The sequence below is a fragment of the Euwallacea fornicatus genome, chromosome 18 (genome assembly GCF_040115645.1).
Source record: "Euwallacea fornicatus isolate EFF26 chromosome 18, ASM4011564v1, whole genome shotgun sequence".
In the NCBI taxonomy this organism is placed as follows: Eukaryota; Metazoa; Arthropoda; class Insecta; order Coleoptera; family Curculionidae; genus Euwallacea; species Euwallacea fornicatus.
Window position 1 is genome coordinate 2,630,106 of NC_089558.1, and position 24,654 is coordinate 2,654,759.

The 24,654-nt window shown below is 37.9% G+C and overlaps 1 protein-coding gene and 1 long non-coding RNA gene across 4 annotated transcripts in view; one reads left to right on the top strand and one right to left on the bottom strand.

The window, feature by feature from the left end:
* LOC136344987 (zinc finger protein castor homolog 1-like) overlaps nucleotides 1-24,654 on the bottom strand; it is a 51,568-nt gene that overhangs the window by 19,651 nt on the left and 7,263 nt on the right. For all 3 annotated transcript variants that reach the window (XM_066292933.1, XM_066292934.1, XM_066292932.1), the window contains exons 2-4: nucleotides 18,088-18,170; nucleotides 14,687-15,445; nucleotides 29-396 (exon numbers count right to left, since the gene is read on the bottom strand). In XM_066292933.1, the coding sequence (XP_066149030.1) occupies nucleotides 29-396; nucleotides 14,687-15,445; nucleotides 18,088-18,154 (1,194 nt within the window). In that variant the 5' untranslated portion in view covers nucleotides 18,155-18,170. The remainder of the gene's footprint in view (nucleotides 1-28; nucleotides 397-14,686; nucleotides 15,446-18,087; nucleotides 18,171-24,654) is intronic.
* Nucleotides 11,515-12,367, top strand: LOC136344997 (uncharacterized). Its single transcript, XR_010733082.1, has 3 exons — nucleotides 11,515-11,652; nucleotides 11,774-11,970; nucleotides 12,033-12,367. It is a non-coding gene; the product is annotated as an uncharacterized lncRNA (long non-coding RNA).

Here is a 24,654-nt window from a genome sequence, read left to right on the forward strand (position 1 = left end):
TACCAGAAAAACATTGCAAAAAACATACCGTAAGCCTCCCGTCGTCACCCATATCACTCTTACTCCTGCTCCCATCCTCCCCGAAGTAGTCCACGCCCTCTCCGCACCCGTTGGTCGCGCCCCCTCTGCTCAGATTTAAGCTGAGAGGGAAGCTGTGCTTGCTCTCCCGGTTGAGGAGGCTGGGCGCGACGGGACTCGAGAGGGTGTGCGCTTGAGGTAGCTTCAGTCCTAATGCTCCGAAATGACTAGAGGGCGCGGCTTGGCCAATGGGTGTGCTGCGCGACGACTCGGGGCAGTGTTTCGGGGAGAGAGGCGTTGATGGGGGAGTGGGGGGTTCGTTAAGGGATGAGTGGGATTTGTGGGGCGTGGCCAAAGAGAGGTTCTCGAAGATTTTTCCTGAAAATCAGAGCAAAAAGTGATATAATAAGATTGTTCGAGGTGGTTTGGATAGGAGCGCACTGTATTTTTTAGTTTTTTAAAATCGATATCCGGCATATTTTTAATGTTTTTAATAAAATTAAAATGTGGGAAAAAAAGTTTTCCTCCCCTTGCCGTCTCCCTTTGGACGAGACGGCAACGTGATTAGCGTTTAGGTAGACATGGAAAGGGGATGTTGAACAAACCGCTGACAAGTATTTCTGATTATTGGCTTCACCAGGCATGTATGCCTACAAAGCAGGATGTATGACATATCAAACTGCGCATGTCGAGCATGCACGAGCACGAGTATGTTAACTTAATCTAAGATAGGATTGACGGATTAAAACAAAAGCAAAGACCACTGTTGCCACGTCCACCTGTTTACGAAGCCGTTAGTGACAAATAACATCATTTTACGGATTTGTTCGTTAACCAGTCTCAATGACACGAAAACCTAATTTATTGCGTAAATCCGAAAAAATAGCCCGAATAATTATTCTTCAATTAAGAAGTGTTGTAAGCTGTAAGTCAAGGTGTGCTGGTCTAGTTTTTTGTCCATTTTTTAAGCGCGTTAGCGATGATTATACAGGAAACAAGGTTCTTGCGGTTGGCATTTTAAAATTCCTGAATTGTGGAGGAAGGCGGTGTTACGGGATATTACGTAACATGCAATTGCCTACGGTTAGGGCGAATGCTTTGGGCGGAAGATGAATCACGGAACATTCTCAAGGGCAATTTGCATGTTATCCATCCCAACGGAGCCAAAATGACATAGAGCAGATCTTAATTCAGTGCAACACTTGATATTCGGGAGGCCACTGCATAAAATCCTGGCTGGAGACTGCGTTCCTAATACATTCACAATAGGAATTTTTAAAGTGGGCTTATAATAATTTCCTTCATTTATTCATAGGAAACGAGTTTCTAACACACAATAGGCCCCTGAAAAATCTACATTTTAATAACAAATAACGCTTGAAATAGGTAGCTGCAGAACCGTTAAGAAGATTACGACACACGGTAACGTTACTGGTTTGGTGCACTCTAAACAAATAATGAGAAAAAGCGTTAACAAATATTAAGCTTAATGACGAATATTAGATTGGGAATAGTTTGAGAATATGGAAAATACCGTCTGAAAGGATGTTACCATAGCTGCCTACCTGTTATTGCATGAAAGTCTCTAGTCATCATACACCTGGTTTGTTTTTTTTTTTCTATTTAACTGAGAGAAACAAACTCAAGATATGAATCTAAGTGTGTAATTTCGGTGATGGTTAAAACCAGGTTACATTCATAAGGAAGAATTTCAGCTCCTTTAATTTGACCGAAGGCCGGTCTTCTATTCTGCCTACGAGCTTTAGCTAACACGGAACAAGCGAACACTAAATTACATTATACGTTAACAATTGCAGCAGAACAATTGAATACAAAAAAATGAGGAAATAAAAAAAATTTATTCAAAAATTGAGCGAACCCGACAAGAACAGAAAGAAAAATTAAAATATAAATCTTAATTAATTAGATGGAACTGGATCGGGCCAAAACACTTCAACAGAGCATCATTTTCTTTCATCGATTTGAACTTATGTTTTAAAATCAACTCCCAACATTGCTGGAATTGACATTACAGGATTAAAAAATGCATCTGACAACGTTGAAGCGTGTCGTATTTTGAGGGATTAGCGACATTTTTGACAATAAACTCTAAGCGCAGTGTTGCCCAAATGCACTGGCCTCCAGGAGAATGGCGTATTCGTGTGGTTCCAAGATTGAGCTAAAAAAGGTAAAAACGGTTCTATGGAGAGTGCGACGAAGCTTTTCCTCTGGTATAGAGGAAATCCCTAGTTAGACCCATAAACTTCTTTGCCACGATGTCTTCTTTTCGTCCCACTTGAAGACCTAATGTACAGGCCGTTCTAGACTACTTAAGCCCGGCAATCATCCGCCCATATAAAGTAAATAAAGACATCTCTGGCAGGTGGAAGCATTGACTTCTTCGTCCACGCATTTAGGTGGACGTTACGAACTATTATTGTCTCTCCAATGAAGAATCGTTGGTCAAATGGGTGTGGCGGGCCGAATAAAAAATCTAGTAGTTAAATGAGTCAGGCTAGACAATAATATAAACGAGCTACAAGAGTTATTTCAAGTTTCGTGTGGCTACCTTAAACTCATTTGTTAAATGACCCGAAGGAGTTTTCGCCTTTCCCGCTCAGTTTCTGTGCTTTGAAAACTGGTTTTTTCTCTATTATCCATTCTTATGGTTATTTCATGTTTTGCGCTTACTTTTCAGAGAATCGATGGCAATAAATGTTTTGTGTGTGTGTATGTGTGTGTGTGTGTGTATATATATATGTGTTTGTACGTTTGGAGGCTGAGGCTGACTTATTTAGGGCTCATTTGATAAGGGACCTTCGGCAATGCGCCACAGAAAATATTAATAAACAATCAGTTTTTTTCTCGTGCGCTAAGAACAAATTACTTGCGGTGTTGCAAAGCTGGGCCTATGGCATCGAGCCTGGTTAAAAAAAATACCACATGTGTAATAAACTAAATACGTTGTTGCTAAATTTCAATCAATAATAATAATATGTGGCCTCAATTTGTTTTGTGTAATAAGGTCGTTTTTTGCGCGTAAGCAGTTTAAGTTGGTTTCTGAACTAATTCCAATTTTCAGCATCCTTCCCGGGCAATACCATTTAAATTAAAGCCGACTCGGTGGGTGTCTGCGGGCACTTTTTTGTTTATTTTTCAATCTTGAAGCCCACGTCAACGTGTCGATTAAGTTTCTGGGTTTATTTAAATTTTCGTCTCTTAATTAACTGGCCAAACAAACAATTTAGGTAAATTGCTCGACAACACAAAAAACGAATTTAATTCGGGCAGTTCGTTATGGCCAGTTTCGAGATTCGTGCGCGGGGCTTCCGCAGAGAAATCCAAGAAAAAGTATGCAACTGTGACGCATAAATAAGTGGTACCATTGTCTGACTGAAAGGCCACTCTATAGTAGAGGAGTAACTTCATGGTACTCTCCATAATACGCTTTTTAACCTTCTTTAGCTGACTCTCGGAACCACATTAATAAACCTTCTCTAGCCCCTTAGAATCTCAGCTTACAAGCTGATTTGGCAGCACTGCGTTTTAATTTGTTTCCGTAAAAACCGTCAAAATCATTCCATTGTCAATTCATCAAAAGGCTCGAGGGCAAGACAGCGAGCGAGCGAGAGAGAGAGAGAGAGACAGAGAAAAGTGACGATGTCGATTCCGAATAAATAAACACTGATAAGCGAGGTAATTTTTATTGTTAAAATTACATAAACGAAAGACAGAATAAAGAATAGAATCCAAAATCAACAGAACACAAAATTGACCAAATTCAGAGAAAAGGTGGTGGATCGTCTATCCTTCTGTGTATCAGTTTCTCTCTCTGACTTTGTCTGCTTGTTTTGTATCATGATTATTTTAGCGTCTTGTCTTACATTTTGAAATCATTTTTTAGCATGACAATGTTTCCTAGACGAGTCTTGTTTCATTAATATTTTTTTGCTTTTCGTCAAACTTTTAATATTTGATCCGAATAATTTTTGTGCTTCGTTTCGTCTTGGCATAAATTTCCTAAAAATCTCGATGAAAATTGTCACTTCATGGATTAAATTCATGAACAATCGAAGGATCAAAATCGCGAAGGTCTTTAATAAAATTTTGCAAACAAATTTCGGCGATGCTCATCTTACACGGTGTTTAACCGAAAAAATAACGCATTCTAAAAGATTCAAGAGTTTGTTTTATACATTTTGTTGTGGCTCCCCGATTAAGCCGAATCATCGAAAAAGGTGCCCAGTCATCGAAATTAATGTACAAAAACTACAAAAATTCTTTGTAGGTTCTTCGAGGTTTTAGAGCCGGCGGGGCCCACAAAAAGCCCGATCGCTCGGTTAATTTTGGATAATTTTTATGCCTAATTTATTCAATTACAATTTGCCTTTTGTGCTGCGATGAATACACCGAAAATTGGCTTTTACATCGTGAATTCAGGAAATTGATACGTCAAGGACCTCGGCCTTTTTCGCAGTTTTTTAGTCGAATTCAAATAAGGCCCAACACGGGATTCCTCGTACAAAAGAGTCCAGTTATAGTTAAAGATTCATATCGACATGTCATGCGAATGAGGTGATTTGCACATTTTTTCTTGGGTTAATTAACATTGTGCAAACGAGCTGTCGGTGCGGCAAAAAAAACTAAATCGAATTGGGCTGAGACTTCTAATTTATTTGGATAAATATGTGGATATCTTACGTCCAAAAAAGGCTTCTATAACGATGCTGAACGTGAAAATTAAGACCCACATCGATAGTTGATTAAACTATAATCGAGAAATTAGCCTTTGCACTGCCCCGTGCCTCCAGAGGAAATCCGAAATCATACGTGGGAACCCAAATTGCATTATTTTATAGACGTGGCCCACAATGCTTCTCCCCCATTAGGATCGTTTACCGCACATTAAGACGTAACACCACAAATATACCGGTTAGCGCTGTAAATCATCCCTTAAACTAACAGCCGCTCAGCGAAGTCTCGCCCTACCTGTCACTACCCGAAAACAGTCTCTTTAACAAGGGCCACTTTTTACCTGCCCAGTGTGTGAAATTCCATTTTTACGGCACATTTTTTAAGGGTAAACAACCCCAAAAACGAGGGAGCAAGGTGTCGAGTAGTCTTTCACCCCTAGTTCAGTAAGATGATATCCGCATTAAGGAATCTCTGCTGTTCACCAGAGAAAACGGGGTTGTAATATGGTAAATTGCGCAATTTTCGGATATCACAGGGCGACTTGCCCTCTTCCTATTGTACATCCAGGCTTAATTTCCTTCACGGTAAATCTGCGGCTTTGTTCTCCAGGTACGAAAAAAACGATGGAAACGGGGGAATAAAATAAGTGGTCTCATGTTGACTTAGGATTTTTTTGACGCTAAAAGGATTTGAAAGATGGGGGTTTTAAGGGTTGATACCCGATCGGATCGGCATGGGATGGGGCCGTAAGAACTGTGCGAATTTTTCCTTGCCGCGAAAAGTCGCAATAACCGATCGGCGGCTAAAAACTTCTTAAGAAAATCGTCCTTGCGTCAAAAGCAGAATTCCCCACGAGCACCATAAAAAAAACCGAATAATATACATCCTAAAAGCGCTATTTCCATTATTAATATGCGAACGGTCACGAAAGAGGAAAAAACTGTGCGGAATAAAACCTCGAAAACAGCAATTTGTTTCATGAAAAATTACCATGACATCATCGCTGGTAACTCGATCGCTGCTTTTAATTTTAATTAATTATTATAAATACATAATTCAGTGTAACTGAATTGGATTAGATAGGCCAGATTAAAGTTGTTGTTACATCGGATTTTTTTAATTAAAATTCTCCGATTTGACTGCACTAATTAAGACGATTTTTTGCTTCGTCTGGGGGATTTGGTTTGGAAATTGCCAAAAAAAAAAAAAGGTAAAAGGGAAAAAAAAACGAAAAAAGACAAAAAAGGAACTAAGAGGGAAAAAGGTATAAAAAAGAAAAGTGCAATTGTGGTTTATTTTTTAAAAACGCGGCCTTATACAGTCTGTCCTAGACGGGGGATGGCAACGTCGGGATCTCGAAAAAGGTAATTGATCCGAAATCGCTGAACTTAGGATGATAAAGTTGCGCAATTGAAGGCAAATTAATAACCTGTTTTTATACTGGCTAAATTCTGAATGGTCACAAAGATATCCGGAAAAAAACGAATTTGGCGGTATTCGGTTTCTGCAAATAACCCTTATACGTTGGCAGTTAGAGGAATGAAAATTTTACACTATTAAGACACTTTTTTGAGAACTTCTTCGCAGCGTTGCCAGTTTTCTTGTTAAGCTCTTACTTTCGGACATAAATTGTTAAGCTTTTGATTTTCGCAGAGGCACAATGTCGAATGCTTACATTTTTGAAATCGTCGTAAAATTCTCTTTTCAGCTATATATTGCGTTTGAAATTTGGGGAATTATACCGTAAACGGTTTTCGCTCCGATCGTTCTGATTTTTTAGTATGTTATTCTAAACGTCATTTTGAACAACTTTTCTAAAGGAACAAGAGCGAGCAAATGCCTCTTTCACACTTTTTTTTAGGTTGAACATTTTTCCAAATCCAACTGTCTTACGGGATCGTGGAGCGAATAGGGGTGCTGGGTGGGGTAAGGTAAGGTAAGGTAAGATAAGGTAAGGTGAGGTAAGGTAAGGTAAGGTAAGGTGAGGTAAGGTAAGGTGAGGTAAGGTAAGGTAACACATTTCCATTTTTCATCCAAATAATCATTTTTGAATTTATCAATTCGACATCATTAGTTACATCCACCTCAGTAAGGAAATTTATTTCATTTAGTTCAGGTTAGTTCGGATCACCTCAGTAAAGGAAATTTATTTCATTTAGTTTCAATTCTTATCAAGCAATATGTTTTTCGTTTACTTATTTTGATCAGAATTTATATTTTTTTTTCAATTGCGATTGCAATTAAAATAAAATTGTAAAATTTTTGTGTATCTTTCTTGCGCAGGGGCCCCGCTAGTATTTTAGTCGATTAAGTGAAGTGTCTTTCGGGATTCATGGAGTGAATTGGAGTGCTGAGTGAGGTAATTATCAACAACGTTTCAGATCTTTAAAGCAACAACAAAAACTCATATTACCCCCCCATATTACATACCCATAGTGAAGTAGTTTACCCCACCCAGCACTCCTATTCGCTCCACGGTCCCGTAAGACAGTTGGATTTGGAAAAATGTTCAACCTAAAAAAAAGTGTGAAAGAGGCATTTGCGCGCCCTTGTCCCTTTAGAAAAGTTGTTCAAAATGACGTTTAGAATAACATACTAAAAAATCAGAGCGATCGGAGCGAAAACCGTTTACGGTACTGTTACCGAAATTTGTTTCAAAAATTTTATTTTTATAGCCGTTTAAATATTTTTTAAATTTAAGTCGAGTATGATTTTGCCACAGCAGTGGTATGCAATAAATAAATAAACGCTATGGAACCGTAAAAATTATTCCAAAGTTTTAAAACCATAAATTTCTTTGACGTGTACATAGTTACATTTATTTACGCGCACTGCTGGAATTAGCATAAAATAAGAAAAACATCAATTTAATTGAATTTTGTTCTTAATAACAACAATACGGCTAAATTTTAAAGTTTCAAATTATAAAAAATGTTCAAATAAAACACCATTATTCCACATATAAATATACTCCTGTCGCAATTTCCATAGCATTTATTTATTTATTTATTGTGTACAATTGTTATCAGCTAAAACCATTGCCACTTCATTACAAAATGTCATGGAATTTCTGCGTAAAAATCCAAATGCAATATGTGGCCGAAAAGGAAATATTATGAAGATTTCGAAAATTTAAAGACTCCATGCTTCGCCTGTATAAAAATCTAAGGTGCAACAATTTTACTCTTAACTATTCGGAATTTAGCCGACATAAAAACAGATTATTCATTTGCTTTGAATTGTACGATTTCTTCCTAATTAAAGTTAGCTTTTATCTCTTAACGTTTCCGAGTTCCAAATGCTGTTCATCTTTATCTGGGACAGACTCAATACCAGGATGGGATGTTGGAGTGGTGGAATCGCACGTTATTTTTAGTTAAAATTAATTGGGAAAAATCAGTAGAAAAACGAAAATTAACCTAATCTAAAATGTATGGAACGTGAATATTCGAAATGCATCTTTAAAATATCATGATGAGCGCTAATGGCTAATTGAATGCTAGGAACGGAGCGTGTTCCTTAGAATTTGGAAAGCACGCATTTCATTCCGATAAACACAGGGGTGTGCGGGGAACCAATTTAAAAAAAAAATGGCTTAGAAACCAGCAACAATTAAAGATTCGTAGAGAGTCGCAGAGCAATTATGTACAACACTGATATTCATGAACATTGAAATCTAGCAATTATCGATTTTATAATGGAAGAGATGAGCATGGTATCACTAGGGGGTAAAAAAGCGAAACAGCCCTGAAAAATGCCGTTTAGTGCTCCTAATTTGTGGTTGTCATAAAACTTGCGCTACGCCTTTGACTGCGAAGGATTTTTTCGAGGCACTTATTATTCATCAGATTAATGATCAGTACAAATAAAACAACGTATAACATACAAAATTGTGCTGAAGAGCCATCGTGTTACTAACAGCGCTAATGCCCAGCTTAAATTGAAATCATTAAAACTGTACTTTGGTCTTTCGAAGTCTACGAAAAGTTTCGAGTTTTTATAATGAGAACCAAAATTAAAAACACGTAGATTTAAGTAGAGCTTATTTGTCAAGAAATTAGTTCTACGTGGTTAATGTATTATAGTTGAGCTGGTGGCATTTAGCCTAGATCTGGCATTCAATGGGGAGTTTTCGGTGTTCGCTCTTTAATGTTACGTAAAATTTTGCAGATGCAAATCTCCTCACATGCTCCTCTATGCAGGATATAATATCTGATCAACAGTTTGGCCAAGTCATATTTAACATATTAAAGCAAGTTTGACGCTGCCAAATCGTTTAATTTCACCGTGATTGGAACTCGCCGGTATTTAAATTTAGAAATGATTCATTTATTTTGTTTCCTTATATTCTCATGTCAAAAGTACCGTAAGGCAGCAATTTCTACTCAGAACCACAGTCTAATTTGGGTACAGCTAATTCGTTATAATAATATAATGAAAAGATTGATTGGGCTGCCAGCTAAGAGGCCGAATTAACATTTTCCGAGTTATTTCAACTAAAATCCCACTTAAGAGCCGATCTACACACTAAGCCCTCAAAGTTAAAATGGCTTTCATGAAAGCATCGAGCTTTAAATTAAAAATAAATCGCTTAGGTCATTAAGGTGGAATTAAACGAACCAATTCTTATTAAAAATGAAAAATTGCGTAAGCAGGCATTTGGGTTACGAATTCATTAATAAAATTGAGAAATCAAGGCAATTGGGTTCGAAACCATTAGAGGAATTTGCGCCTTTGCAGAAGAGCAAACAATGCAAAGCGAGGCAACATCTTATTTATTTTTATGTGCGTATAAGTACATAAAGAAAAATTTCTCTTGAGAATGGAAACACACATAAAGCGTGAATTTAAGCTGAAGTGGTTCCGCTGAAGTGTTGGCATTAAAATTTTTACTCATTTCGAGTGGTTCCGAGATGATGAACAGACTGAAATTCTGTGTTTACTTTCAAATCCCGGTTTTGATTACACGCCTCGACATGTGAATTGAGGTACTGCCTGCATGAAGGCCTGTTAAGGTGCTCTTGGGGATTTATCGAGGCGCAGCTGCCTTGCTACAAAACGATTGCGGCAAAAAGTCATTAAAATTCTCGAAAATTACCATTTTCCATTTCTTGCTTCCATATCAACAATTAAAAGCAGTATGAGGCTTCGAAAAAGAAGGAAAAACATTAATCTAAATCCATTTATCATTCCGGCCGTATTCAGAAATAAATGAAGCGCAAGCTGGTTCGATTAAAAATTATGTGTTTTAGTACTCTTTGTCCAACGGAAAAGCAAAATAACGAGACGACGTTTCTTTTTAAACGCACCGGGCGTAGTAACACACAAAAACAATAATAAAAATCTCTTTCACCATTTTGTCAATAAAATTTTTAACTACGTCTTTGTATCTGCTCCTTCTTTTCCCCTGAACTATCGCGATCTTCATACATATCCCGTAAAATGCGTTTATTGTCCCCCTCAATAAGCTCGATCCGCACGCTCGCTCGCTTTTTTCCCAATTTCTCACAAAACGCAAAATAGGTATCCCATTACCTGGGCATGGGATCGACACAATGGCTTAAAGAGCCCGGAAAGAATCGTTTAACCCCAATTTCTGACCCTTAAATCACTAAAAATCTCTTCGCCTTTTGTCGATGATAAGCCCCTTGCAAAAAAATCGCGCCAGGACACGCCGAGGGCCGTCTCGGAGGGTATGATCAAAAGAATCCTTTTTCTGTAAGTTTTGATATGAAATACCCATGCAACTAGGCAGACATCACTTTAATCTTAACCCATCTTTGTGGTACTTCATCATTTCGGTTTTTTCTGGTTTGATAAATGATCGTGGGAAACGGAATTTCGAGAAACAATGGAGGTATACCATATTAGTCGTGAAAGGGTTAAAAATACGTTATAAGAGCCTTTTTTATGGACGTTTTTTATTCGTAGGTAAAAGGAGATGAAGAGGCTTTTTTCACGGGGTTTCGGGTCTTTTGTCCTTTGGTTTAATTACGCTGTCCCAACAATTTACTTACATCTGCACGTTTATTTATAACCCGGAGTAAAATTCCCATTGCTGCCTTTCCCATTGCCATTCAAAAAGCTTGATAAGTGAAATCGTTTTTCCCAATAATAATAATAAAAATAAAATCTACTTTTGACGTAAACTCCACATGTGGCCCGCAGGAACTTGGTTGGGTGTCGTATTTCATGTTTCGTGTTTTATTATCGCTTCGCTGTTACGATATTTTCCCGACTGATGTATTATGGCGCCGAAATGTGGTAATTTTTAATTTTTAGTCAGATGGGAATATTTTATGAATATGTTCAATCAAGCTCTTTTGGCACGAACATGTGGCCCGGCCACGTCGTTTAAATCTTATGGTTAGGCAGAATCCCTTAGCCTAGTACGTGTTACTGGTCTGTTCGCCATTTTTGTCAGATTTTCGCAAAATTTTTCTCACCTGTTCGAGGACGCCCAAAAGTCCTCATGGTACTCTTGAACGAATGCGAAATTTCAATTTCCAGTACGTCATAACTGTTGAACATATTCGTTTATGGAACAAAGCAAAAACTAAATGTACGGATTATGCAAAAAAAAATATCACTTTTCGAATGATTATGGAAAACGTTGAGAATTAATTACGATACAATAATTAGGACAATCTGTATATTATTTCGCTTCTAATTTCATCAATTCCTTTTCATATTTTTGGCTTAATAGTTCCTATATCAATCTCTAGCGTGCATCGTTCCTGAGCATCGAGGATCATTTTGTCATTTTTGTCGAAGGTGGCCGTGAAACGCCATGATGACACATGCCATGACACCGAGAAACAATGGCAAATCGTATCAACCCTTTCTAGGCCAAGCTAGAAACGATGATTCAGTCGCGATTTCCGGATTTAATAAGAAAATTACGATGTCTCAACTTCTGATCAGGGGCACACGTACCAGGTAAGTTTTAGGTTTAAAATAATATTAAAATCCTCCCAGTAGATAAAGGTTGCACTAGAGCCATAATGGGCTGTGTGTGACCCATTTAAACACGTAAATTTACATGTCAATTCACATTCAGGTTCGCCTAAGCGCAGCTTGTTGTGATACCAGAAATATTTAATTAATGACGACTATGGAGATCGCTCTATTATGTGATTTCCACGCGAGGCCGCAACTGGAAGGACCTGTGAGTTTGAGCCTGTAATCCCCAATATTGCCAAGTGTCGCACCCTTGTCTCAATGCGACCCAATTTCGCAATCTCAGCGTCTGAAAACGTAGGATGATATCCCCGGGAACGCCTTGATTTTAGATGCAATAAAATTTATTATTTCCTTAGGCAAATTTCCCACGAGAAGACCAAATTAGGGCTATCAAAAGATGGCTGACACCTCTCCGGCTGGTAACACTGATGACATTCCAGATACGAAGTGAATTCTTTGCTCTGTATATTGGCATACCGGTGTACACCAGGAAATGGATAAACTGAACTAACTTTCGACCATTGATGCCTGCAAGAATGGCTTCGGCGACACACTTTCCAATGGAGCGCTCCAAAAGTGAGTCACGCATCCCTTTTTCTGCATCCCCGTTTGTTTTGCCTTTGCTATTCGTCTTAATAGTGTTGAGCGGTCCACTCAAACTACTTTTTAATATCCTAAGTACATTAGAATGAACCACATATTCTTATATTAAAAATTCAGGCAACTTTTGAGGAAAATTCAAATCTCTGCATGTTGGCAATCTTGGCCTTTTTGTGGAAGGTGGCTCTGGAACGTCACGTGCAGCTGCAGATAAACAATCGTGAATCATCGCTTCGAAGGTCACTAGGTCTTGATGAAAATGATCAATTTCCGATTTGAGACCGAAAAGTACAGTGGCTCGTCACGCCAATGGCACAGGCAACAAGTTAAATTTTATCACGGTGTTACGCAAATAAGTTACCCAACATTATTATACGACAATCCGGTATTTTCTTGATGGGGGACGCATCAGGGGAATAATGTTACCAAAAGGTTGATACCCGGTACAAATTCCTGATTAACTTGAACGCGAAATTGCTTCATAGTACACACAAGATGGCGCTATCGCTATGATTTACTCTCGCCGAATGTCCTGTTAAAGTGCAACTTACGTCAAAATTCGCTCATATGTTTAGCATAAACGCTCTGGGCCGAATGCCCGGAATCGAAGAAAATGGAAACAAAACGACCATCAGCGGCAGCAGAAAAAAATAATAACATAACAGTCCGAGCCATTGTTCTTATTTTGAATAATAGGGAACGACATTTTGATTAATAACGTTAGATACGTTTGGATTCCATTGTATGCCGCGGGTGGTATTTCAACCTAAACCACCCGTTGCGCCCGTTCAGAGCGTATTTTTATCGTTTTCAGCCCTTTTTCCGAAGGAGCACTTAGCGTAAAGAAATCTATAAAGTCGCTGCAAATTCCATAGGGGCTTAATTTACGAATGACCGTTGTATGCGAAACCATATTTAGCGGAAGATAACATATCTTTAAGATCATGTTTATGCAGATGGGAGTATTCTCTCACAGAGCGTTCGATTGTTTCTGCTCAGGATGAAAAAATGTAGAAAAGCATCAGTAATTTCATATTCATAATGCACTCAAGATCGTTCCATGGACTTTAAATCAGCCAAGAACAATAGGACCCGATGTGTGTATTTTCGAATATTTGCGGCACGATCGCAAAAAGGTGACTTTTCGTTAAATGCTAAACGCTTATTATGGCCTTATTATGGTTCGCCTCCTCTTCGCAGTCGCTGTTGCCGAAAAATTCCAAAACAACGGCACCAAACCCATTCTTGAAGTGAAAACACCTAATTTTAACCCAATTCAATGGTAATTTCAATATGTTGTTAATATTTTTCGGAGGAGTGCCACCCAGCCCCATTGTATTTAAAATTATTGTTTATTACTTTCAGGCATTATACGCGTATGCCTAGTCACTTCTAATACGTTAACCTTAATTCTTACTGAATTCCATTAGAAGGCGACATTTGAATAAACTTGTCTCGTTACATTCTTATCGATCTACTGGAAAAATTCAAATCGCCGCCTTGATCGCTAATAAGAAAATAATTCTTCCATGGTGTTTAAATTAACATAATTTTCGATTGACCCTCGTGGCTTAGAATCTCATAAAAGCCTCATAAATCCCTTCGGAAACTTGCTTTAACACCAAATAACATCTAATTTTATTGTTACTCTTTATTTTCTTTTACGACGTTATAATGCGGCCTGAAATTCATGAGAATACTGGAATTAATATGGAGATTTTGCGACGTGTGTTCCAACGTGGACGTAGTAAGTCCTGTGTTTTCTTTGATAACGTTAACGGTGAATTGGGAGCCTCAAAAACTCCACACAAAGAGTCTAATGAAGTCATAAAAACGTTAACGCGCCTAGCGTATTTAACGGAAAACGTGTTTACATTAGAAATCATCTAAAAAACTACGTTTAGTTGGGATATACTAGTTTTTGAAATGTTAAAAGGCATGTGTATGCACAGCTGCATTTAATAAACGAATTAGAGAGAAATTGATATTTTAAAAAGGGCAAATACTCTTCACAGCCTAATGGCAACAACAGAAGTTTTAAAGTAGTAAAAGAAGTTTTTGAACTCGTAAAAAAAATCACGAATGAATTTATATCAAAGAATTCAATCTTTAAGAGGATGCTAAGTTTAACGTCAGCCCCATCTATTAACAACCCGAGTGACTGCCAGCATTTCTGACGAAGCTTGACGAGTTGAATAATGACATTTCAATATGTCCATCATATTTGACACCGACAAAACGCCATTTGAATTAAATGACACTAACTACTGACAGTTTTGACTTATGTACTTCATAATTGAGCGAATGGCAACACTTTTTTGCATTTGGGCAAAATTCCCCAGAAAGTTTTATTTAAACATTTTATTACACATATTACACTAATTAAGCTCAGCAAACTCAATGTACTCACCAGAAGTAAACGCAGCCAAAGGCAGCTGCCTCGATATACTCTCAGCAACCTCCGAAGTTAATCCATATATCCCCAACAACTCCCTCATGGTGTTCATAGCATAATTCCGCATCTCATTTATTTGATCCTGACTAAGATTTTGATGCGCATTCACACTATTCTCCGTCACATGCGGCTTACTCAAGTTATGAATGGAGAAACTGTTCGGTATCTTATTAGACTCGTTCTCCTCACTCTGTCCTCCTTCTGAGTCTTCTTTGGCTTCTTCATTCTCAGAGGTAGTTCTGTATCGCTCGGTGTTGAACTCATCAGAATCCGAGTTGTCCGAGTCGTTTTTTGACTCCTCCTGACTCATCACCTCAGAATCATGACTCAGGCGCTCGGAAGCCTCGGAATCCGGCTTTGATCCGCTGAGATCCATAGGGGTGAAACTGGGGTCTTGAATCACTCTCCTGACTCCTGCCAAGGGTTTACGCCTCCGGACGTTGACATTATTATTTTCATTATACTCGCTGAGATTGAGCACTCCCTCATCTTCTGAGGGGAGATTCTGAGAGCAACGAGGTTTAAAGTTTTTGCGTTTGTTTCTTTTTGGTTCCGAGACGTTGAGTGGGAGGTTGGGCGATTGAGGGGTGTATGGCACTTCTTGTTCTGAGTCGCTGGAGTGGTGAGAGTCGGGGTACGTGCGAGTGAAAGGGTGCCTGTGGTGGAAGGTCGTGTCCATGGGTTCTTGGTGCGAGAGCTTTAGCGCTACAGCATCTGGAAAACGACGATATTTTAATTGAAAAATAGCTGAGATTTACTTTGAAAAATATGAAAATCGTTGAAAATATGCGGAAATATCTTAGATAGCCGATTTTTCACCTCTCTTTTGAGGTGTAAATACTTCTGGAACATGGCGTCAATGCAACGTAACGAAACGGTCCTGCATTCTACAATGTCGGCAAGCACAAGTGCAGTCATTGTAGTCCCGTGAACGTCAAATGTCAAGCTTTCGATTTCTGTTAAAGTCAAGCTTGCGATACAGTGTTGTCATTTACTTTGTACTTTGTTTTGTTTGTGAATATAAGAACAATCAATGGCAAAAGTTGAAGAATTAATTGATGAGTCAGTTATCAAATAAAACAGAAACACAAAAGAATAAGGATCGATCTCTTTGAAAGTTACTTGAAACTGGTTACATTATTTGGCAACAGTACTTCCTTATTAGCTGTTATCAAGTTCGACGTCGATCTTTGAAAACAAAAGATAATCGCGACGTTTTCTATTTGTGATCCGTTAACTAAAAAGCTTTGAATTTTGCTGGATTAAAAGAAATGCTTGGAAATGAAATTATTAATCATTTGAATCATGTTCTTAGGGTTGTCCGGGCTTGGGAATCCGAAAAACAATCTTGTTATTGTTTTGCTTATTGACTTTGTTCTTTGCATGCATTTTTGTATCTCCGCAGGTTGCTTTTGACCGAGCAGCGAAACTAATTATGCCCGATCTCGCTGGGCCATCAGTATCAGCATCGGCAGCAAAAACGCATTTCCGAAATATCTAGACAACAAAAATTGCGCCTCTTTCTGAAACTGCCAAAAATTCTGTCTGGGACCGTTTTTACACAAAAATATTTCGTTAAACGAATGCATCGGCCAAAACGTGCTCGGTTTTAGCAAATTTTAATAAAAACTTGCAAGAATTTCAGCCCAACCTGGTCAGAAATAATTAAAATTTGTGCTGATGGCAATTTCACAGAATCACCGTCTCATCTTGAATTTTTAGTTTAGAATGGACCGTGCTTTTTTGCCACCGGCCTCGGCCATTGTTGTGTGTGTTTTATGTTTCCCGAAGTTATTAAGGATTTTTCGGATTTTTAGACTCGCTTTTGAAATATCGTTCGGCGGATTTATGGGCCCCAAGCAGTGCCGGGTTAGGGGTTCAATTACGAATAACGAATGGATGACCGATCGGCCAGATAACTAAATGATCGGACAGGGTATCAGGGGAGAAATTTGGTCAAACTCTTTGTTTCCGAGATAATGAAGGTCAAATTTATTGAGGTTTTTATATAGTTTATATTTGTTTAGAACATTTGAGGACACGTGCTTAAACACTCTACAAATTACTGTTGAACATGTTAGAAAACCACAAAATGTTCTACAAAAAATATTACGAAAATATTTACAGATTTGAAGGGAATTAGATGTACATCAACAAAAATCGTAGCAAATTTTTCCAATGTGTCTATGCTATCTATGACTACTCTCCGCTATTACAAAGTTCTCAAAGCTTATTATTTACGGGTAATTTTGGGAAATATAAAGAAATCACATAATATTCTAGAGAAGGCATCATGACAATGAAAGAGAAGAAAATTGAGTAAACCAAATATAGTTGGGCTGAAAAAATACAAAATCAACACCATTTTTGGCACTACTGGGACATTTGGCTATCAGAAAATTTTGAAAAAATAAATTACAAAGATTTTCCGAAACTGAGTAAAAATATTTAAAAATCTTGAGGTGCCAAACAACATTTGAGGCTAACTTTGACTAGAAAAAAACTATCTAAAATCCCAGCGATCGGAGAAATATGTCGAAAAATTTAGACATTTGGGAACGAAGTATCCAAAATTTTTTGAGTTATGTATTTAGAACTCAGGAAACAATAAAATGTGAAGAGTGGAAAATATTCAAAGATCTAAACGAAGCCTTAATAGAAGGCACAGTTTTGGTACAGTTCTGAAAAATGTAATTTTCAAAACAAAAAAGTGCAATTTTTTTTTAAATTTCACTTCTCGTTTTGAAAAATAAAAAAAAATATATATTTTTTTATTTTTAACATTTTATTATAATTTTGAATATATTTTGAATTTTTGATATATTTTTTCATTTGATTTAATTTATGGTGTTAAAATCTTCCGGTGCAATAAGAGAGAACGTACAAGTCCCGCCATCATGCTTTAAACTGTGCAAACCGAAGGAGATGGAATGACGTGTGAGAGTGGATCGCCCTGTAAACTCAATCATCATCTTCGAGTTTCTACTGTTGACAAGAAACAACAAAAGAAGTGCGTTATTTGCATTGTAATTATTGCACGATACATTCCCGCAATTGACGCCATACACATTTCCACCTCGGATGCAACTTTTTCTGTCAATAATAGCCCGAGAACGCATTCGTGTTTGCTCAGCACTTAGACCGTCGTATTCTTGACATTTTATTATTTATCAAAAATGCCTCTTTTCACCGTTAAATAAACCGCGTATTCCGGAAAGTAATGTTTACTCCTTTTTAACAATTTTAACACCTCGTTCTTTCCTCTCAAATTCGTAGAGAGAACGCATTCAACTGCGATGTGTCGAAATCAGTTGTGTGCGTCGATAAGTAGCCGAAGAAATAAAGTTTTCGCTCACCTGCGCTTAGGACGTAGGAATTCGGTGACAGTATTCCGGACGTGACAGTAGCCATTGTAGCCAACATAAATCCTGCAACATTCCTGCAACAAAAACAACTAATTGTAGAATACACACCTTTGCCACTTCGTTGCAAAACCGTCTAAAGACACTCAAAGACATTACTTGTCTGGTATTATTGCCTGTTTTGCATATAAATTAATTTCAAATTTGAACAACGCGTTTTGCCTGTGGCTGCTGGCGACTACACCTGTAGCGAGACCATTTCGATACAGTTACTGAAACTATTCTCTCTATGTAGTCTTGAGGGAAAATTTACGTCAAAATTTGCATCAAATTTAAGAAAAGTAACTAAAAACGGCTTATGATATTCCAATTGATATATTATCATGGCTTACTTGGCAGACTCAGAAAAAGCCATTATTAAACTTTGAAACAAAAGCGAGTTGCGCAGTTGCCGATTTCATCGGTTGGTTCGCGCGCGCGTTGAGTCAGCGCTATCATTTTAACTGACATTTGTATGACAGCGCAAATTCCTGGTCCAGTATGATATTCATCTAGTGTTGTTTTAAAAGAAAATCCTCTTGCGCAGTTGTCAGATTTTCCAGTAAGGTTTAAGAAACCAGATTTCATTGAAAAAGCATAAAAAATAAAAATTTGGTTTCAAAAACAATTTTAAATAGGAAATAATTAATCTACGAAATGGGAATTGCCTAAAATTTACTAGAAAAAATGGAAACTGCGTAAGAGCATTTTGTTTTTAAATAACAACCGAGGAATATGCGCTGTCACACCAATGGCTTTACGATAAGATTATCTTCCGAAAATTGGCAACGGCGCAATATTCTGTTATTTGTAAATGGCACTTAAAATTTGCCCACTGTTGCCACATTAAACAAACTCAAATATGATCATCCATTTAGTTTCTCAGCCTCTTAGGGAGTATTTGAAGATTTAATTCTTCTAACCACGCTAGACCCTTTTCTTAATTGCATGACACCTAAAATACGTCTGTCAATATTATCCGATGTTCCCACACAATTCTAAGTTCAACAGGAATTGGTGCGTTGACACGAAGAGAGCTTTTACCCTTCGTGTCACAAATGTAAAGATTTGGCAACTATGTCAGCAAATTTGTTATAAAAACGTTGCCAAACCCTGTATATGCCCAGAATAATCTTTTAACCAATTATCTGCATTGGTGATCCATATAGTCACACTTGAAACCACATTGATCGACTTACTCAGCCAATACGGTTGGTCAGCAGTGCTCACGCAGAGGTATTTCACTTATCTAGTCTTAATTTAAATATTCTAAAGGCGGAATAGTACTGTAAAGTCGTTATAACAAACGGGTAAATCGTTCGACTGTTTAACATACGTGATATTGTTATAGCTTCCAAGAACACACCGTCGATAGCAGTGTATCTTTTAGCAAAAATATATATGTACTGGTTTCTGTGAATAATAATTGCACAATCCGGTATAGTGATATTGTAATAGATAACTGAATAAAAATGATAAATGATGCACAATTGGCAACTAGGCTTCAGGCTTTGACACGTTTTGCGGCGTTGCCGGCTTGAGCGCGCCTATGTAGTTTTCAGTGCGATGGCAACCAGGCGTCATGTTTTCGTGTCCACTTACACATTGTTGCCACATCGTGACCTGATTATTCCGGAAAAACGCATTTTCGCTAGATTCGCCAATCTCTTCAATAATGTAACCGCCACTTGCGCAATCAACATGTCCGATTCCAGCTAAATTTACATTTGAGACAATAAAGCACATACGCTCCTCTAATTTTCTAGTTAATTTACTTTGGGATCGTGAGGATTGTCCCAGGTTTACTTAGCTGAAAATTTACAGTCAGAGCGCATTCTAATTATATTTAATGTTAAATCTGCGCTAAAGGCCAAGTCGTAAATTTTATGGTGGTTTGTGTGCGCGGTAAATTGAAATTTAAAACTGACTTACTTGAATCCATTGTTTTACTATGGCTGATGCCTGGTTTATCCATCTGCTTGTTAGTTTAACTTAGACATATAAAATCCTTCAGGGACAGATTTTTTACTCCGACTTCGATTTAATGGCAAATTCACATTAGAATTTCAACATTCCAAAAACTCCTTACCGGGCACGAACAGCTCTAAAACCCGATGAAAAACGCGGTTTTATCGAGAAAATATGATTTAGAACGACGCGGTATATTGCTCGCTTCTGGTGCGGTAAATGGACACTTTTATGCCATATAAGTTTTAATATTGTTGTTTCGCTCTTTTTGCGAATTTCGCAATTGCTTCACATTGTTCTTAATCGACGTCATTGGTTCTGGGTTCTGTGCAAACTGTGAGAACATTTTTTCGATGAGACATCATGAACCATAGACGTAGGACGACGAAGACACTCACGAATATAAACGGACTGACACAAACTAAAAATCGTGTGACAACGTCGGTCGCACTTTAAGTGTCATTTTTAAACAAAATGCAGTGGCGAGGGTGTAGATTTTCAAATTTGGGTAGATAAGTCCTTATAGCGTATGAGAAACCCTTATGAGACCAATGGACATAGTTCACGTTAGGTGGGGTAAATGTATTTTACATCGTTATTAGCGCTCTTTTTTCAATGAGCTTAATGAGAGATGATAACCTTTAAAGAGTCGACATCTATGCTGATCCCGAATAAGGGCCGCTTTTGCAATGCTAATGCAGGTTAACTTAATGGGCAATAAAAAACGCCCGAAACACCCTGTATATCTTGACCGGACGATAAGCCTCGAAATGGGACCCTATTAATACCGTTCGAAGTCGAGCATTCCCAAAAAGATTATTTTGTATTCGGGCTGAGACACTTTTGGGTCGTTAAATCGATTTTATAACTTACTTTACGGCGTCTTGCCTTAAATTTTGGCCAATAAAACCAAGAAATTAATGCATTTTTTACCATAAAAAGGTGCTATCTTATGTCGTTTACCTCTTTTAAAATTCTTTTCGACGGTTTTGGGCCTTGTTGGACAAAAGACCGAGAATCTGCTAAGTCGATAAAAAAGGTAGAAAAAGTCGCCTTGATTGGGTTTTTTGGGGATTCGGTTTCAGTTTTGTCGAATTGAGACCGTTTCCGCTGATCTTTGAAATTCAAACCCACATAATTTATTAAGTTCGTTATGCAAACCCAACGCATAATGTGGAATTTTGAAACACAAAGCGGAAAGTGTACGACGCGACGTTAAAATTAAAAACCCGACACAAAAAAGGGTGATAAAACCCATTAAAAGCATAAAAGGGATCTCGCAGAGCAGAAGGGTCAAAATCGTACTTTTAGGGTTGTTACTGGGCACAGATGTGCCCTATGCAAATTACAGGCCCTTCTTACAATAAAAATTTAAATATTTTAAAAATTTACGGCAAGTCCTGGGGGTCGCAACTGTGATAAATCGCTTTTCGTGGTGCGTAGTAGGAGCAAGTCCGGCCCTGTTTTTTTTTATTAAAGCTTCAGCATTTTGCACTAAACGTTTATTTCTCTTAATGATCAACGCAACTACCGATTAAGCAAATATTTTGCCACAAGCGGCGGCTTTTATTAAGTTCCATGCTGTTGACTCAGAAAATTTATGGCGGGAAAAGCAAAAGAAATGGGGTTTTTTCAAATCTCTGTGTACCCAGAGCAACAAATATTTGCTTTCCCGTCAAGATTTCGAAAAACCGCCGCCAAATCCACGCTCAAATAGCTCACTTTAATTAGCGCAATCCCGATAATTAAACATAATTTATTAGATTGCGGATTACACCGGGAATTTAAAAATGTGCCGCTGTTTGCCTCTTCAAATCCCCGTAAAGATCTCTAAACATTGATAATAAGACTCTTTCGAAACAGGAAGTTTATTGCATTTTTCCATCACGCCGCGAGAAACTAATAATGCCGTTTTCAATATTTGTAAGTCTAACACTCAGTAGATTTTAATTTCAGCCTGAATTGAGAGATCATTTATTCAGCAACTGAATGCTTCAAGGTCCGTATTTCGACGTCCGTGTAACACGACAAGAAAATTGACCGAGTCCGATGTGCTTTCCGAGATCGTTAATTCTTATTTTGCTCCAAATTTTATTTAAATCAATTCTTAAGAACCGGTCCTATTTGTTAAATTATTAAATTCCGAAATGATGGTTTAGTACGGGATCAACTGTACTAAGACGACATGAAATCTATTTAGGATGTGCGTTTCTTGAACGCAAATCCGTTAAATTGGGTCGAAGCTGAGCAAAGGTGCGAGAACAGGCCAAAATTTGAAAAATGCTCATTTCGGAGATAGTAGGAAATTTTTAAAAGAATTTTATTATTGTCTCGGCTTATTTGGTGAGATAATTCAAAATGACTGGCACTCCCGTAGCACAGCATTTCCTGTTCTACAATGCGGCGACGTCATATTTGAAAACTGACGATTCAGTTTTTCATGTCATAATTAACCTTGTTTTTTTGTGGGCGCCATATTAGATATTCACATTTTCGAATGAACCTTTTCCTTCTCCTTGCGATAATGTATCACATGTCACAGTCTCGCAGTTTGCTGCAAGTACCAAATATCTTGGTTTTGCAAAATTGCTTTGCAAATAGCACTCATACATCTCGGATATTCATTGAAATGTGCAGCATATGAAAAGACAAGGACCAGCCAAAAATGAACTTTTTATTCGCTCATAAATCTTCAGCTCAGTTCGAGAAATGTTCTAATTTTCATACATGCCCCAGGCCGGCAGGCTTACCAGATCTGCCCTATTAGATTTTTTTATTTATTCGAAATTATGGAAGGTTTCATTTATACTCCCCGCAAAAATAGGATTTGTGGTATTTCTATCAAACTGCAAGACTAAACATTACCATGTGTAATCACCAAAAAGGTGGTTTCGGACTTGGACTTTCGGACTAGGTCTCGACATCTTTCAACCAGTTTCTCGCTCCCCCTTCTTCATACACACGACTGTGTTTCATTAACAAATAAATTAGGAATAAGAACTTTCGACTTCCTGTTTTTGCACGGATTATAATTGGGACCACTAAAATCATTCTCTATTCGAATTCCAAGATTTTATCAGACTTTGATGGCGAAATTTGCATACACGTACGGTGCCATCCATATTTCTAATTGGATCAATTTATCAAGATTACGGTTCAGTTTTGTGACGTGTTTTTGATGTCTTCGTGCCATTACGGAAAGTGAGACAAATTAAAAGTTTTGGTAGTGTAGCAATGTTACGCCCACTTTGTAGAGCAGGAATTACCGTTTTTAGATAAAGAAGAAAGGTGACTATAAAATGATTAGAGAAGAGATGAAGCATTTTGCAATTGTGTCAGTGAAAACTACAACGTTTCGCCTTTCGCGTGGTTTCAGTAAGGTTTATACAGACTTTAGAAGAAACTGCCACGTGCCTGAGAGACGAAATATGGAATAATCAAAAAGGAAATTTGAATCGTGTTAGGGAAAATTGCAACGCTTCGGCAGATGCATCACCCCATCAACATTTATGGAGACTCGAGGGACTGGGAAGCTCTTAGATGTTTGAGAAGAAATATGGATCAATCCATGGAAATCTGAAAAAAATTGCCATCTTGACTGTGAAATTTTTAGCAAATCTTCTTTTCTGTTCCCATTGGGTTGTTAATTTGTATTTTTCACGTTCTCGTCCTTTTCTCTGAAAGTCTTTTTCAAGCACCTTGTCCAGGGAGAATATTTATCGTTTCTTTAATATTTCCCCACGAATGGTCCAGACATGTGCAGCTCACCGATAACGCAATATTTTAGTCCCAAGAGCGGAAGATTGGTCTTCTCTTTTACTCTTTTGTTAGACTTCATTGCGATGCGTTTCTTGAATTTTCCAGTTTTTTCCTGGAATTTGGTTGTTTTATTATTTCATTCCTGTTTTCAATTAATGACTCGCTTTATCGTCGGCCCGTGAGCTTTCTGAAGGTTTCCGAGCGACTCAGATTCAAATTCGAGCCAATCAACACGGTTTGAATTCAATTTCTGACAAGAAATTTATGGCAAACATTAAAAATTGAAAACAAGCCCGACAGTCAAGACACACTCCCTCGTTTATCCGTATGGCGAATAAAAGCGCATGAAAAACGAGCAAACCAGTATTTGCCAATAAAGGCCTTGCGTATGTATCCACTTTATAGAGCGACAAATAAATTTAAGTTTATGATACAGTTTCTAATGAAAACATATAACTCCGTATCGCCATTGAATATTTCACAACACTCGAACATACATTAAAATGTCCCACAAATTACTAGAAATACAGAGCAAACTACTTTCGGTGTGGGTGTGTATATTGTGTCTGTGCCTGTACTGGGTGGTCATAGATATCAGCATACGCAGATCTAAGCGCTGCTCGTTGGGGTTGAAGTGACATTAGGAAGGACCTTAAAAGGTCTTGTAGCCTCACGCGTGGAAAGGCCTCGAAAGCAGAGAAAAATCCCAAAATTCGGTCTTTGCAGAGCTTTGCGCTCGAGCTTGACCACCCCGGCTGTCCACTGGTGCGACGTATTATACAGAGTGTTGCTTTT